Below are 14,847 nucleotides of genomic sequence, written 5' to 3'. Positions count from 1 at the left end.
ATCAATACAAGATTGCTTATAGTATATTTATATGATTATGTATATTTGTTCTTGTGGTCCTTTAATGGACCGGAACCTGGTGGTCCGGAGTCGACGATAAGAAAGTGAAAGAGAGAGAGAGAGAGAGAGAGAAAGACAGACACGGGGACCCAAGCTCTGATGGAGCAAGGGTGCTTTATTAGCAGAAATGCAGGCTTATATATCTTTACAACAGACTGGTTCCAAATAGGAAAAGGAGTACATCAAGGCTTTATATTGTCACCCTGCTTATTTAACTTATATGCAGAGTACATCATGAGAAATGCTGGGCTGGAAGAAGCACAAGCTGGAATCAAGATTGCTGGGAGAAATATCAATAACCTCAGATATGCAGATGACACCACCCTTATGGCAGAAAGTAAAGAGGAACTAAAAAGCCTCTTGATGAAAGTGAAAGAGGAGAGTGAAAAAGTTGACTTAAAGCTCAACATTCAGAAAACGAAGATCATGGCATCTGGTCCCATCACTTCATGGCAAATAGATGGGGAAACAGTGGAAACAGTATCAGGCTTTATTTTGGGGGGCTCCAAAATCACTGCAGATGGTGCCTGCAGCCATGAAATTAAAAGATGCTTACTCCTTGGAAGGAAAGTTATGACCAACCTAGATAGCATATTCAAAAGCAGAGACATTACTTTGCCAACAAAGGTCCATCTAGTCAAGGCTATGGTTTTTCTAGTATGGATGTGAGAGTTGGACTGTGAAGAAAGCTGAGCGCCGAAGAATTGATGGTTTTGAAGTATGGTGTTGGAGAAGACTCTTGAGAGTCCCTTGGACTGCAAGGAGATCCAACCAGTCCATTCTGAAGGAGATCAGTCCTGGGTGTTCTTTGGAAGGAATGATGCTAAAGCTGAAACCCTAGTACTTTGGCCACCTCATGCGAAGAGTTGACTCACTGGATAAGACTCTGATCCTGGGAGGGATTGGGGACAGGAGGAAAAGGGGACAACAAAGGATGAGATGGCTGGATGGCATCACTGACTCGATGGACGTGAGTCTCAGTGAACTCCGGGAGTTGGTGATGGACAAGGAGGCCTGGCGTGCTGTGATTAATGGGGTCGCAGAGAGCTGGACACAACTGAGCGACTGAACTGAACTGAACTGAAGATGATTACTCAGCTATTACACAGGATGAAATTTTATCAATAGCCACAATATGGATAGTCTAATACATACAAGGTCGCTGACGCTGCAAAGAGTCACTGCATGTCTCATCCTATGACTTCAGTCCTGAGAACTGTGTGCAGCTCTACTCGTTCTCCAAATAGGAACCAATAAGGAACAGAAAATCCTTGAGAAATAGAAAACAGCATGCAGGAATCGGTCTGTTAAATGACAATTTGTAATGCTTCCTGTAAAAAGAATTATTCTGACATGTAGAAATGTCATGTTTATGCTTATGATGCGTGTTAACTGTATAATGAAAAAGCTTACAAAATAACATTAGCAGTATGATTCTACTTTTTATTAATATATATATATAGTACTTATTCACTGAAAAAAAGAATGTTAGGATCCACAGTATACATGCTTTCCTGTCATTTACACATTTTCTAAGTGTACATATATCATTTTTATAACCAGAAAAAGATTACTTGAAAAGTTCTCAACTCTGTAGGAAAGAGAAAGGCAATTAAATAATCTGGGTCCTTATATGCTCTACAGTGAGTAACAAACAGTATGCAGAGTCCAAATGATAGAGGTTTTATCAAAGTTAATGATTAACTGAGTATAACTCATTGAAAGTGCTATGGCTAAAATAATCTAAAAAAAGCTTTGTTTAGGATTTAGTTATGGGAATGAGAATGCATTCCCACCCATTCTAACCCATTCAACTGGCTCTGTTAGGATTGCCTCATTCATCTAATGCTGTCACCCAACGTTGCCTAATCCAAGAGTGTGTATATATAACTGGAGTTGGAATATAACTGCATCAACTACTACCAAGTGTGGACAACAGGAAGCCTCATCATTTGAGACCAGCCCTTCACATTTATAACTTAGGTGGGTATCATAACCAGTATGCGAGAATATGTGCCATATATTATTGGAAAGAGCAGCTCAAAAGAACCAGTAGCATTTACAATGCCATACTCTGATATTTCTGATTTTAAAATAAGAGAATAAACAGTAAATTTTTAAGTGTAAAATTTTTTTTAAGTGATTGTATTTTTTAAGGTAAAAGATTTGTAGGTTGTTTAAAGAAAATGTTTTGTCTTTCAGACAAAGATTAGAAAATATTTCCTGTTTTTGACTTATTGCATGCTCCTTAAAAAGCAGTTGACCTTTTCTGTGTCCGTGACTCCATTTTAAATGTTATATTTCATTTTCTTATCTATCTTACATGAATCCGCAGGCTAATACTGGTTTAGAACAGAGTTCCTCCAAGTGTGTTCTCTCAAACTAACCATGGGAATGTTAACAGAGTGAGTTGAGGAGATTATTCGAGATCAAATAATCACTGAAAATAATTAGTTAAACAAAAGTATCCAAATTCTACAGTGAGGGAATGTTAGCACCTTTACTATGCTAATATGAATTCTGACTTTCCTAAGAAGTGGAATATAGACTGAAATATTTCCCAGATTTATTTGAAAATACAACTTTTAAAAATGTCTATCCAAGAGATCTTTTTTCTAGGACATAAGGATTCTTGGATAAAAGAGAGAAACAAATCCTGCAATGTAATCTTCATGTTATCAGTAAAATATTACCTGAACACCTACTGTGTGCAGGGTACTATTTGAACTATTTTCTGTACAATTTAAAATTTAACACAATAAAGCTACCAAAATGCACTATCCCACATTATGGTTAGAAATTAAATATCATATTCTGAAATTTATTATTTAAAAGAATTTGGACAATTGCTTGAGCATTTGAAGCTGAATTCTCATTTCTGCTTACTTTCTTTCTACATTTGGAGGGAGAAGAGAATAGCCAGGGTCAGGAAGCTCTGGCATAAAGATGGAAATCACGAGATTAGATTCTAGTCCTGGTTCTGCTTCTGTGAACCTGGGCGAGGCACTTAACCTTTCAGTCCTAGCCTACTCAACTAGAGTTGGGAGGGTGGGGTGCTCAGTAAATGATGTCTAAGTTTCTCTGCTTCTTATCTTCAACTGTTCTTGATCAATAAAGGTGGCAGAATCAGAAGAAGAAGGTAAGGATTGATGCGAGTCCCTCATGCTCTTTGAGGATAATATTTACTCCCATGGATGATACATTCATTTCTAGGGGCAGAATAGGGAATCTCAATTATGCTATCATTGAAGGATTTTGCTCATCAGACAGGCTGTAAATAGAATGGCTTTATGTAAGATTCTAGTTCCATTTAAACAAGAAAATTTGGAATTTCAGCCTACTGGGGACTTGGCAAGGGACAAAAGTAAAGGTGCAGGAAGTTTATTTTCCAATGAGTCCTCTAACCCAGGAACTCAATGTTCCTCCTTTACTCTGCTAGAAGAACTGGTCCTAATGAAGTTTATAAGAGATTTAAATAATAACCACTCTTGGGATAATTTGGACTCAATTTCTTTAAAATCTAGCACAAAGAAAGCAATGCTTACTAAAAGAAGTATTAACTATTATAGAACTTCAGGTAATATTAGAGAAAGTTTAAGACTGGAGGAGCAATCTTGCTCCCTCCACAAACCACAGCAACAGTGCCTTACCTTGACCATGAAGCCTGGTTGCAGTACCCTACTGAAAGAACACATGAAAGTGAAAGTGAAAACGTTAGTTACACAGTCATGTCTGACTCTGTGATCCCACGGACTGTAGCCCACTAGGCTCCTTTGTCCACGGAATTCTCTATGAAAGAATACTGGAGTGAGTAGCCATTCCCTTCTCCAGGGAATCTTCCTGACCTAGGCAAATTATAAGACAACTCCATATTCCTTCAAAATGGTACTATGACCCAGCTTGATAATTAAGGAACAGCATCATTGATGATCCTTGCCTGAATCAAATATTAAATTGGGGGCTGCAAATGGTGATTTTTCTAATTCTATCATTCCTTCCATAATGAATAAATCTTATTCATTCTTAAGAAATGTTATGGACTTGCAGCTTTTTTTTTTAATAAAATGCTTTATGGTCAATTACCATCATTTTTTCTGATGCTCAAACTATGCCAAATTTGTGCAGCAGGAGACCCTTCAAGGGGACTCCTATGTCCTTTTGACACAATCTCACTAGTTTTTGAATGATTCACTGCTTTCTGGCACAATGACATACTCAGTATTCACTTCTATTATTTCCCAACCCAGATCTAGAATCCTGGTTCCCTTCAGTGGAAAAGGTAGTTAGAAACTAAGATACAGGCACATTGATATTGATAATTCAAATTTAGCACTAGAGGGATTTTCTTTTCTATTTTTATTTTATATTTATATCTCCTTTTCCCTGCAGTGAAAATCCTATAACACCAATACATTGTTCTATTCCATAGTATAGCAAAAAAGTCTCAGAATTTCAAAACCAATATTTCCACTAACAACAAGCCCACAAAGTAAAGTTTAAGATTGGAATTCTTTTCACCCTCTGACAATAGTTCTAGTATGTGTGTGTGTGTGTGTGTGTGTGTGTGTATACAGAATACTATATTCAAATTTTACTGAATTATTTTTCTATGTAGCTTTGTTATCAATTTTACATTGAGTTAGCCACAGTTGTTTCTGTTTGTTTTCAAGTTGAGACAATTGAACTAACATTATACTTTAATTCAACAGAAGCCTGAAAAATGAAGCCTAAAATGAAGTATTCAACCACCAAAATTTCTCCAGCAAAGATGAAATGCTCAGCAGGCAAAGCCTTGGTAAAATCTCCCAAGTTGAGAAGTAAGAACTTAAGTCTTTCTGATTGTTTTACACACTATTGTTTATCTGTTACCAAATCTTTATTATTCCAATGTTTATACATGCAAACTTATTAAAAACTACTAAGATGGCTCATAAGTGTATAATAGAGAAAGCTTTGGTTGTAAAATCAGACTATAAAGGGCCAACTTTTGTTTATTTGATATATCACAGAACAGGAGTGGCTTAGGTGATTTAAACTTGCTAATAGTGATAAATATAATTACAGCCTGTCATATCAATTCCTTCTCTACCCAAACCTACTGCCACTGAATCCCAAAACTTTTCCCAGATCACCTAACAAAAATTTAAACTGACTGACTTTTATTCAACAAACATTTTTTAAGACCTTTGGTATATCAAGTTTTTGTTCTTGACTTCAGATAAGGGAGAGAATAACAAATGAAGGTATTTGAATAATCCAGGCACCAAATAAAGCAGAACTGACCAAATGATGCTCAAGTTTATCTAGTGGCAAACTCAAAGTGTCTGAAATAAGTCGAAGGGCAGATAAAATCAAAAAGTAGCCATATCTTCAAGATGAAAGAATTATTAACATCTTTGATTCTTAAAATTATCTATCCTAGGAAAGAATTATGCAAATTTACACTCATGTTTTTCATTTGAGAGCAGTAACACAAGAGAATTAACAGAGCTCTGGTGTACTGAGAGAAAAAAGAGAATGAAAAATGGTAGTGGGACTCCATATCTTTGTCTTTTGTGCTCCTCTTCATTTCCCTGAACATGTAAGGCTAGAAGAGAAAACAATGTCAGACAGAATATCATTTCTGTCTTCCCTGAGGCTCTGGCCCATTAATGCTCCTCTCTTACAAGTAGGAAGACCAATCTGCTGTGGTTTCTGAATCGCCAGGAAATCACAGCTAAGTTAGTTGTTTTATTTATGTCTGAGTCAAAATGCTCCTTTCAGGAACAGTGACTCATTAGAAGTGACTCTGTGCCCCCAAATTCCCTCTTAGTAAAGAATGCATTTTCTTTGTACCCTAGAAGATGTGGGCTCTCTATAGATGCTGATATGAGGCAGCAGGCTGGGAATATACATCAGAGTCACTGGCATTAATGGAAAATGAAAACGTAACCCATCATTTAAGGGTGCAATGGACCCAACAGCTTATTCATGCCATTTAGAGAAACAATGATTAAGATTATCCCCAAGTCACATTACATAATTTTTATCATTCCTTAGCAGATTTTCCCCTTCCAATAATAACTGGTTCAGTTTAATACTAAAATTGTCATTATTTAAACACTCTTGGCTAAAATTTCAACAGATAAATGTGTGGTATCTGACAGATATGAACTGCTTCTCAAAACTGAAGGTGCAAGAAATGTCACACCTTATTTTGTAAATAAACTGCCCTGAGTACCCAAGCAACAAAGTCCATTTTAATACCTTCTCCTCCCCTGGGCTAGCAGGATCTTACACAGTGGAAAAGCCACAAAACTCAGTACTTAACCTCTACCAGTATCCATACAGTCAGATCCCACATGAGTTCTGGTCAGCACCAGAGCATTTCACCTCTAGTGCCAACACAGTACAGAACTTCAGGAGTTCTGAAGGAAACTAGAGGAAAGCCTCTCCCCAAATGTATCTCCTTTCCAGGAAGCTACTCCTTAGAGTTAGCCCATTCTCCCATACTATCTCCTCTCCCTCATACCCATTAATCCTTTCCCTGCCCTGACAATCCAGTGTCGTTATGGATCTATTCAGAAGTCACAGTAAGGAAGCCTTGGCCCATATCCATCCAACAGAAGTATTTTAGTTGGCCTGAACAGTGTTACTATTGTTTTTCAATTGAGGTAACATATAAAAATTGGGAGATTTTGCATAAAAATCTGAATTACGGCTTCTCAGGAGAAATTTGAAGATCTAGCAACAACTGGGCCCACATATCCCTACATGGCAATAGCTGGAGGCAGAACAGAGTAGGGACCACCCCCTTTAGTTTGGAGCTGTCTATAAGATAATCTTCTGTTACAGTGAAGGGGCTTTAACTTTATCCTGTGGATAGCAGGGAACGACTGAAAATGTTTAATTGGGAAATAACAAGACATTTTTACTTTGGATAGATCATGTTGGTGGTAGTGAAGATAGAGTAAAGAGGAAAGAGAAGAAACAGAGACTGGTCAGAGGTCTACTGCATTCATCTTAGGGGACTGATGATGAGGGCCTGACCTAAGATGACAGAATGCAAAGGAAAAACTAAAATTCAGATACATTCAGAAAATGAAATCAATAAGGCTTAATAACAAACTGAATAAATTGAAGAATGGAGATAGGCGGGGAAATGGATAATTCTCAGCTTTCTGATTTTAAAGTTGGGCAGATAATGGCAGAGAGCAGTACTATTTTTAAAGATGGGGAATTCTTCAGGAATATATTGGGGGTAGAGAAAGATAAAGTTTATTTTTTTTAATTGTAAATGTATTTGCATTTGGGGTAGGTGTAGGTCATCTGGGTCAAGATATCCAGAATTCAGGAGGTTCTACATAGATAGAAATAGGGATGCTTTCAGTTCAGTTGCTCAGTCGTGTCCGACTCTTTGTGACCCCATGAATCACAACACGCCAGGCCTCCCTGTCCATCACCAACTCCCGGAGTTCACTCAAACTCATGTCCATTGAGTCAGTGATGCCATCCAGCCATCTCATCCTCTGTGGTCCCCTTCTCCTCCTGCCCCCAATCCCTCCCAGCAGCAGAGTCTTTTCCAATGAGTCAACTCTTCACATGAGGTGGCCAAAGTATTGGAGTTTAAGCTTCAGCATCAGTCCTTCCAAAGAAATCCCAGGGCTGATCTCCTTCAGAATGGACTGGTTGGATCTCCGTGCAGTCCAAGGGACTCTCAAGAGTCTTCTCCAACATCGCAGTTCAAAACCATCAATTCTTCAGTGCTCAGCTTTCTTCACAGTCCAACTCTCACATCCATACGTGACCACTGGAAAAACCATAGCCTTGACTAGACAGACCTTTGTCGGTAAAGTAATATCTCTGCTTTTCAATATGCTATCTAGGTTGGTCATAACTTTTCTTCCAAGGAGTAAGCGTCTTTTAATTTCATGGCTGCAGTCACCATCTGCAGTGATTTTGGTGTGCCAAAAAACAAAGTCTGACACTGTTTCCACCGTTTCCCATCTATTTGCCATGAAGTGATGGGACCAGATGCCATGATCTTTGTTTTCTGAATGTTGAGCTTTAAGTCAACTTTTTCACTCTCCTCTTTCACTTTCATCAAGAGGCTTTTTAGTTCCTCTTTACTTTCTGCCATAAGGGTGGTGTCATCTGCATATCTGAGGATATTGATATTTCTCCTGGCAATCTTGATTCCAGCTTGTGCTTCTTCCAGCCCAGCGTTTCTCATGATGTACTCTGCATAGAAGTTAAATAAGCAGAGTGACAATATACAGCCTTGACATACTCCTTTTCCTATTTGGAACCAGTCTGTTGTTCCATGTTCAGCTCTAACTGTTGCTTCCTGACCTGCATATAGGTTTCTCAAGAGGCAGGTCAGGTGGTCTGGTATTCCCATGTCTTTCAGAATTGTCCACAGTTTATTGTGATCCACACAGTCAAAGGCTTTGGCATAGTCAATAAAGCAGAAATAGATGTTTTTCTGGAACTCTCTTGCTTTTTCCATGATCCAGCAGATGTTGGCAATTTGGTCTCTGGTTCCTCTGCCTTTTCTAAAACCAGCTTGAACATCTGGAAGTTCACGGTTCATGTATTGCAGAAGCCTGGCTTGGAGAATTTTGAGCATTACTTTACTAGCGTGTGAGATGAGTGCAATTGTGTGGTAGTTTGAGCATTCTTTGGCATTGCCTTTCTTGGGAACTTAAGTCAAAATGCCCCATGGCATCAAAATTTCTGTGCAGAAAAAACAAAAGATACAAAGCTTGGGAGAGAGACCAAAGGTCTACTTACAGTTTGGGGAATCATCAACATATAAAAAGATGATTGAAGTCATTGGAGCAAGCAAGATTGCCCTGAAAGTCTAAACTGAGAAGAAAGACAAAGGACAAAACCTTTAGGAAGACCAACATTTTAGGAGCAAGCAGAGAAGGAAGAACAACAAAGAGACAGAGATGGAGTGATCAGAGGGAAACAAAAAGAATCCAAGAGGAGTGATGATACAACAGTAAGGGAAGAAGGATTCAGAAAGGATGTGGTCCCCAGATCAAATATCACAGACAGGTCAAAGATAGTAAACGGTGAGGGGAGACCTTTGGTGAAATTAGTGCTTGGGGGAAAAAAGAAAGATGAAGTCACTCACTTCGGCAGTTCCTGTCAGCCATGGTCTGGCTCTCTCTGTAGCAGAATTAAAAAAAGATTTCTGGGCCCATTCCCATGACGTGCCTGAGGGATTTCATCATGCTGTTGCTATGATAAAATTATAGGTTATGAGAATTTACTTAAAAGCCTTTAAAGACAGTGCCCTCGGATATCAAGCAGGATGGAGACATAGGAAATGGCAACAGTAAGTCTGAAAGGCTTTGACCCTAATGGAACACTCTCTTCAACAGAGTTCTCATAGCCATGCCAGCTTTATGCTTTCCTCTCAAGAACACAACCCTCATACCAGTTTCAGCTACCCCAAACATCAAAGTATACCCTTTTCCAAATTCTCCCATCCTGGAATGTGAAGTCAAGTGGGCCTTAGAAAGCATCACTACGAACAAAGCTAGTGGAGGTGATGGAATTCCAGTTGAGCTATTTCAAATCCTGAAAGATGATGCTGTGAAAGTGCTGCACTCAATATGCCAGCAAATTTGGAAAACTCAGCAGTGGCCACAGGACTGGCAGAGGTCAGTTTTCATTCCAGTCCCAAAGAAAGGCAATGTCAAAGAATGTTCAAACTACTGCACAATTGCACTCATCTCACATGCTAGTAAAGTAATGCTCAAAATTCTCCAAGCCAGGCTTCAGCAATACGTGAAATGCGAACTTCCAGATGTTCAAGCTGGTTTTAGAAAAGGCAGAGAAACCAGAGATCAAACTGCCAACATCTGCTGGATCATGGAAAAAGCAAGAGAGCTCCAGAAAAACATCTATTCCTGCTTTATTGACTATGCCAAAGCCTTTGACTGTGTGGATCACAATAAACTGTGGAAAATTCTGAAAGAGATGGGAATACCAGACTACCTGACCTGCCTCTTGAGAAACCTATATGCAGGTCAGGAAGCAACAGTTAGAACTGGACATGGAACAACAGACTGGTTCCAAATAGGAAAAGGAGTACATCAAGGCCATATATTGTCACTCTGCTTATTTAACTTCTATGCAGAGTACATCATGAGAAACGCTGGGCTGGAAGAAGCACAAGCTGGAATCAAGATTGCCAGGAGAAATATCAAAATCCTCAGATATGCAGATGACACCACCCTTATGGCAGAAAGTGAAGAGGAACTAAAAAGCCTCTTGATGAAAATGAAAGAGGAGAGTGAAAAAGTTGACTTAAAGCTCAACATTCAGAAAACAAAGATCATGGCATCTGGTCCCATCACTTCATGGCAAATAGATGGGGAAACAGTGGCAGACTTTATTGTTTTGGGCTCCAAAATCACTGATGGTGATGGCAATTGCAGCCATGAAATTAAAAGACACTTATTCCTTGGAAGGAAAGTTATGACCAACCTAGAGAGCATATTCAAAAGCAGAGATATTACTTTGCCAACAAAGGTCCGTCTAGTCAAGGCTACAGTTTTTCCAGTGGTCATGTATGGATGTGAAAGTTGGACTGTGAAGAAAGCTAAGCACCGAAGAATTGATGGTTTTGAACTGTGGTGTTGGAGAAGACTCTTGAGAGTCCCTTGGACTGCAAAGAGATCCAACCAGTCCATTCTAAAGGAGATCAGTCCTCGGTGTTCATTGGAAGGAATGATGCTGAAGCTGAAACTCCAATACTTTGGCCACCTCATGGGAAGAGTTGACTCATTGGAAAAGACCTTGATGCTGGGAGGGATTGGGGGCAGGAGGAGAAGGGGACGACAGAGGATGAGATGGCTGGATGGCATCACTGACTGGACGGACATGAGTTTGAGTGAACTCCAGGAGTTGGTGATGGACAGGGAGGCCTGGCGTACTGTGATTCATGGGGTTGCAAAGAGTCGGACATGACTGAGTGACTGAACTGAACTGAAAATATTACTTCAAACACAGTCAGCTCCCAAGGAATTATATCTAGATTTTGTCTCACTAGATGCTACTTGCTACACTACTGTCTTCAGCCCCTAATCCTCTTTCACATCCACAATATTTCCTCAGTACTATGACCTTCACTTCTAACTGCCCAAGACCCATATCGTACTCCCCACAGAGTCCACTTCCAATATTGGACATACCTGGCATGGCCCTATGGGACACTACTCATTAAGATAAGCTTATAAGGAATGAACATGTTTAGAGTATCATCTTATGCCTTTTAACTCAGAAAAGACAATGTGATACAATATAGTGTAAGCCATGACAGTTGGATTTTGCTTTTCTATTTTGTAATGCAAGTGCCTGACTTAAGCTTTGATTGCTGAGGCACCTACTTCAAAAATGATCATCTCAAATAAACACACATATAGTCCATGGAATTTTCCAGGCCAGAATACTGGAGTGGGTAGCCTTTCCCTTCTCTGTTGGATCTTCCCAACCCAGTGATCGAACCCAAGTCTCCCACATTGCAGGCAGATTCTTTATCAGCTGAGCCATAAAGGAAGCCCAAGAATACTGGTGTGGGTAGCCTATTCCTTCCCCAGTGGATCTTTCTGACCCAGGAATCAAACCGGGGTCTCCTGCATTGCAGGCAGATTCTTTACCAACTGAGCTACCAGAGAAGCCCAAATATACACAGCCAGTCACAAAACTAGATAAAGATCAGAAGATCTTGGTTGATTTCCATAACTGACAGTTTGGACTACTTGCTTTTTTTTTTTTTTTCCTACTCTTCCCATGCTTTAAATTCCTGCTTGTATATTTTAAATTCACCAATAAACAGTGAGCTCTCACTATCCTAGGATCACACACTCAATCCCAATAAAAAGCAGAACCTCAGGCCCATGCACTCTCTCTACCTGTGACCTCTCTGTGTGGTCCCAGATATGCAGTGTAATTTCCAAATCCTATAATTATAGTCAGAGCTATGGGTTTTCCAATAGTCATGTATGGATGTGAGAATTAGACCATAAGGAAGGCTGAGTGCCAAAGAATTGATGCTTTTAAACTGTGACGTTGGAGGAGACTCTTAAGAGTCCCTTGGACTGCAAGAAGATCAAACCAGTCAATCCTAAAGGAAATCAACCCTGAATATTCATTGGAAGAACTGATGCTGAAGCTGAAATTCCAAGATTTTGGCCACCTGATGTGAAGAACTGACTCATTGAAAAAGGCCCTGATGCTGGGGAAGATTGTAGGCAGGAAGAAAAGGGGATGACAGAGGATGAGATGGTTGAATGGCATCACTGACTCAATGGACTTGAGTTTGAACAAACTCTGGGAGATGGTGAAGGACAGGGAAGCCTGGTGTGCTGCAGTCCATGGGGTTACAAAGAGTCGGACACAACTGAGTGACTAAACAACAACAACAAATAATTAACCTTTATTTCTTCAATTTCCTGGTGGTTATTGCTGAAGGGCATTTTGCAATCATAATAAGAACATTAAGGGCCAGTCCAAATCCAACATTGGTTATTATTAACAGGCTAAGATCAGCACAAAACATACAATTTATAACATATTGTATTAAATTATTGTCAGGAGACCAAGTTCAGGGTTGACTCTGGCACAGCTTTGTAAATTATCTTTGCCTTAAATACATGTAAAATACCACAGTTGACATATCTAAAGTTATAAAGGAATATTAGGAATTTCCAGGGCAAATGAGTACGATTAAATGGCCTTACCCTGTTCAAACAGTTGAAGACACCTAAAGGTAGATGTTCATCCGAATTGGAGGCAAGATATAGAAAAGTCAAACCAGTAACTAACAAAAGTTTATTCCACTTAATTTTGATAATCATATTAGGAAGGCAAATCTACAGAATTTAAAAAAAGATCATAGGATATATCTGAAAATCACAAGTAATTATTTTCATTTTCTGAATTACTGTCAATTATTGAATTTGGCTATATTGTATAAATTTCTTGATAATTCATTGGCTATAATTTTTTTTTTGAATCTTGTAGCATTTATTTCAGTCATTAAAAGATGCAGTAAATGGAAACTACACTGATTTACATTAGGCATGCACCTCGACCTGATACTGCTGTTAGTTTCTGACTGGCCCAAATCTTAATTTTTTTCATTGAGGCACATCATTAAAATTTTTTGAACCCTGATACACAGGGTAAGTTAACTTCTTCCTTGTTGCAGTTTAGTATGAAAATTATGTTCACTGGCTAGATTCCTTTAACTAAAGGCCTCTAGACTCTCAGGCAACCTGTACTAGCTCGAGATCATATGTCATATAGATATTTAAGTGAATCATGGTATAAGGGAGACAGAGAATCTAGAAAGTTGAAATATATTTTTTCCAGCACTGATAATTAAACACTGGATAAGGAGGCCTACAGTTGAGTACCAAATTCCTCTTCCCCTACTGCTGCCATTTCTGAGAGACACAAAGATGTATACTGATCTCCCCCAAAATCTGAAATGAATCCACACAAATAACAGATTATTACCTATCCGGTCCCAGTATCAAATTATAGAGCAATTCCACCATTAAAATTATAGGAAGCAGTTAATGGGACTACAAGAAAAGCATCATCCCACAAACAGTAATATGCATCTAGTAGAGTTTTTCATTCATCTGTCAATTGTTTCACAAGATTAGCATTATAAAAACACAACCCCAAATACATCTGACCCTCAAATCCCCCACATCAAAAATTGGTCTTTGTTCATTCTCAGATGACAGGATGTCCCAAGAGTGACAAAGGTGGGGGCCAACTCCCCCATAGCCTTTTCTTCAACTACCCCATCAACTGCTCTTCATCTCTTGAACTACCTTCCTTTTCCAAAGAGGTAATGCTGAGGTCAGTCAGAAAGGCTTTCTGAGAAGACTGGCTTGGATTTCTGAGTCTGTTCCAGTCGATTCAAGATGAATTGGCTTGTGTCAATGAAGCGCTCAACGCAGTTCAAAAACAGGCCTCAGCCCGACTGTCCAACTTTGGCCCAGGCTTGTCCATGCACTTTTCCCAACAAAGTTCCGTCATCTGGTGCACCAGCTGCTGGAAGCGCTGCTTCTGTGTCTCCACCTCAATGAAAGGTCGAAAGCAGCTGCGGGTCTACCGAGCCCAAACCCGCCGCGGAGCAAGACGAGGAGGAATCCATCCCACCGCGGTCACACGTGCGGAGACCAACTCCACACCAACTCACCGACCTTCACGTGTCTCCGCGGTGGAACCGGAACCACCCATTGGCTATAATTTTGAAAATCGAGATCTTATCACCTAGGTGTTATCACTTTCTTTTCTATTTGACTTTTAAAGGCTTTTTTAAAAATGATTTTCAAGTGGCAAGTTTAATTTTTATTTGAAATTTTAATTTTTATTTGGATAAATTAAATAAGAATTAATGAATAACTGATTTTTTTTACTTCAACTGATTTAATTTCAGTTTGTGTTTTGTTAGTCTCTAAAATTGCAATATAGCATTTTCTTAGATGGAGTAGATGGAGGTATAGCTTTGATATTAGACACACTTGAGTCACAACTTCTCATCAGAACTTTGGCAAATATCATGACTGCTAAGAACTTCAAATCATCATTTGTAAAATGAAATGAATAATACCTACCTTGTAATATTATTTGTGAAGGTTTAAATGAAAATTATGCACAGTGCTTGGCCCACTGTAGACACACTAATATTTGACAAGGAAGCCAAGAATACTCAATGGAATAAAAACAGTCTCTTCAATAAATGGTGCTGGGAAAACTGGATTATAACAT

The 14,847-nt window shown here is 39.1% G+C and overlaps 1 protein-coding gene and 1 pseudogene across 2 annotated transcripts in view; one reads left to right on the top strand and one right to left on the bottom strand.

Moving 5' to 3' along the window:
• Nucleotides 1-14,847, top strand: part of IL33 (interleukin 33) — a 128,573-nt gene that overhangs the window by 103,974 nt on the left and 9,752 nt on the right. For both annotated transcript variants that reach the window (XM_027549315.1, XM_027549316.1), the window contains 2 exons: nt 1,888-2,043; nt 4,770-4,877. In XM_027549315.1, coding sequence (XP_027405116.1) covers nt 4,781-4,877 — 97 coding nt within the window. In that variant the 5' untranslated portion in view covers nt 1,888-2,043; nt 4,770-4,780. The remainder of the gene's footprint in view (nt 1-1,887; nt 2,044-4,769; nt 4,878-14,847) is intronic.
• LOC113897050 lies at nt 13,804-14,230 on the bottom strand (annotated as a pseudogene).

This window comes from Bos indicus x Bos taurus, chromosome 8, assembly GCF_003369695.1.
Source record: "Bos indicus x Bos taurus breed Angus x Brahman F1 hybrid chromosome 8, Bos_hybrid_MaternalHap_v2.0, whole genome shotgun sequence".
NCBI lineage: Eukaryota > Metazoa > Chordata > Mammalia > Artiodactyla > Bovidae > Bos > Bos indicus x Bos taurus.
This window is presented reverse-complemented; position numbering and strand designations above follow the sequence as displayed.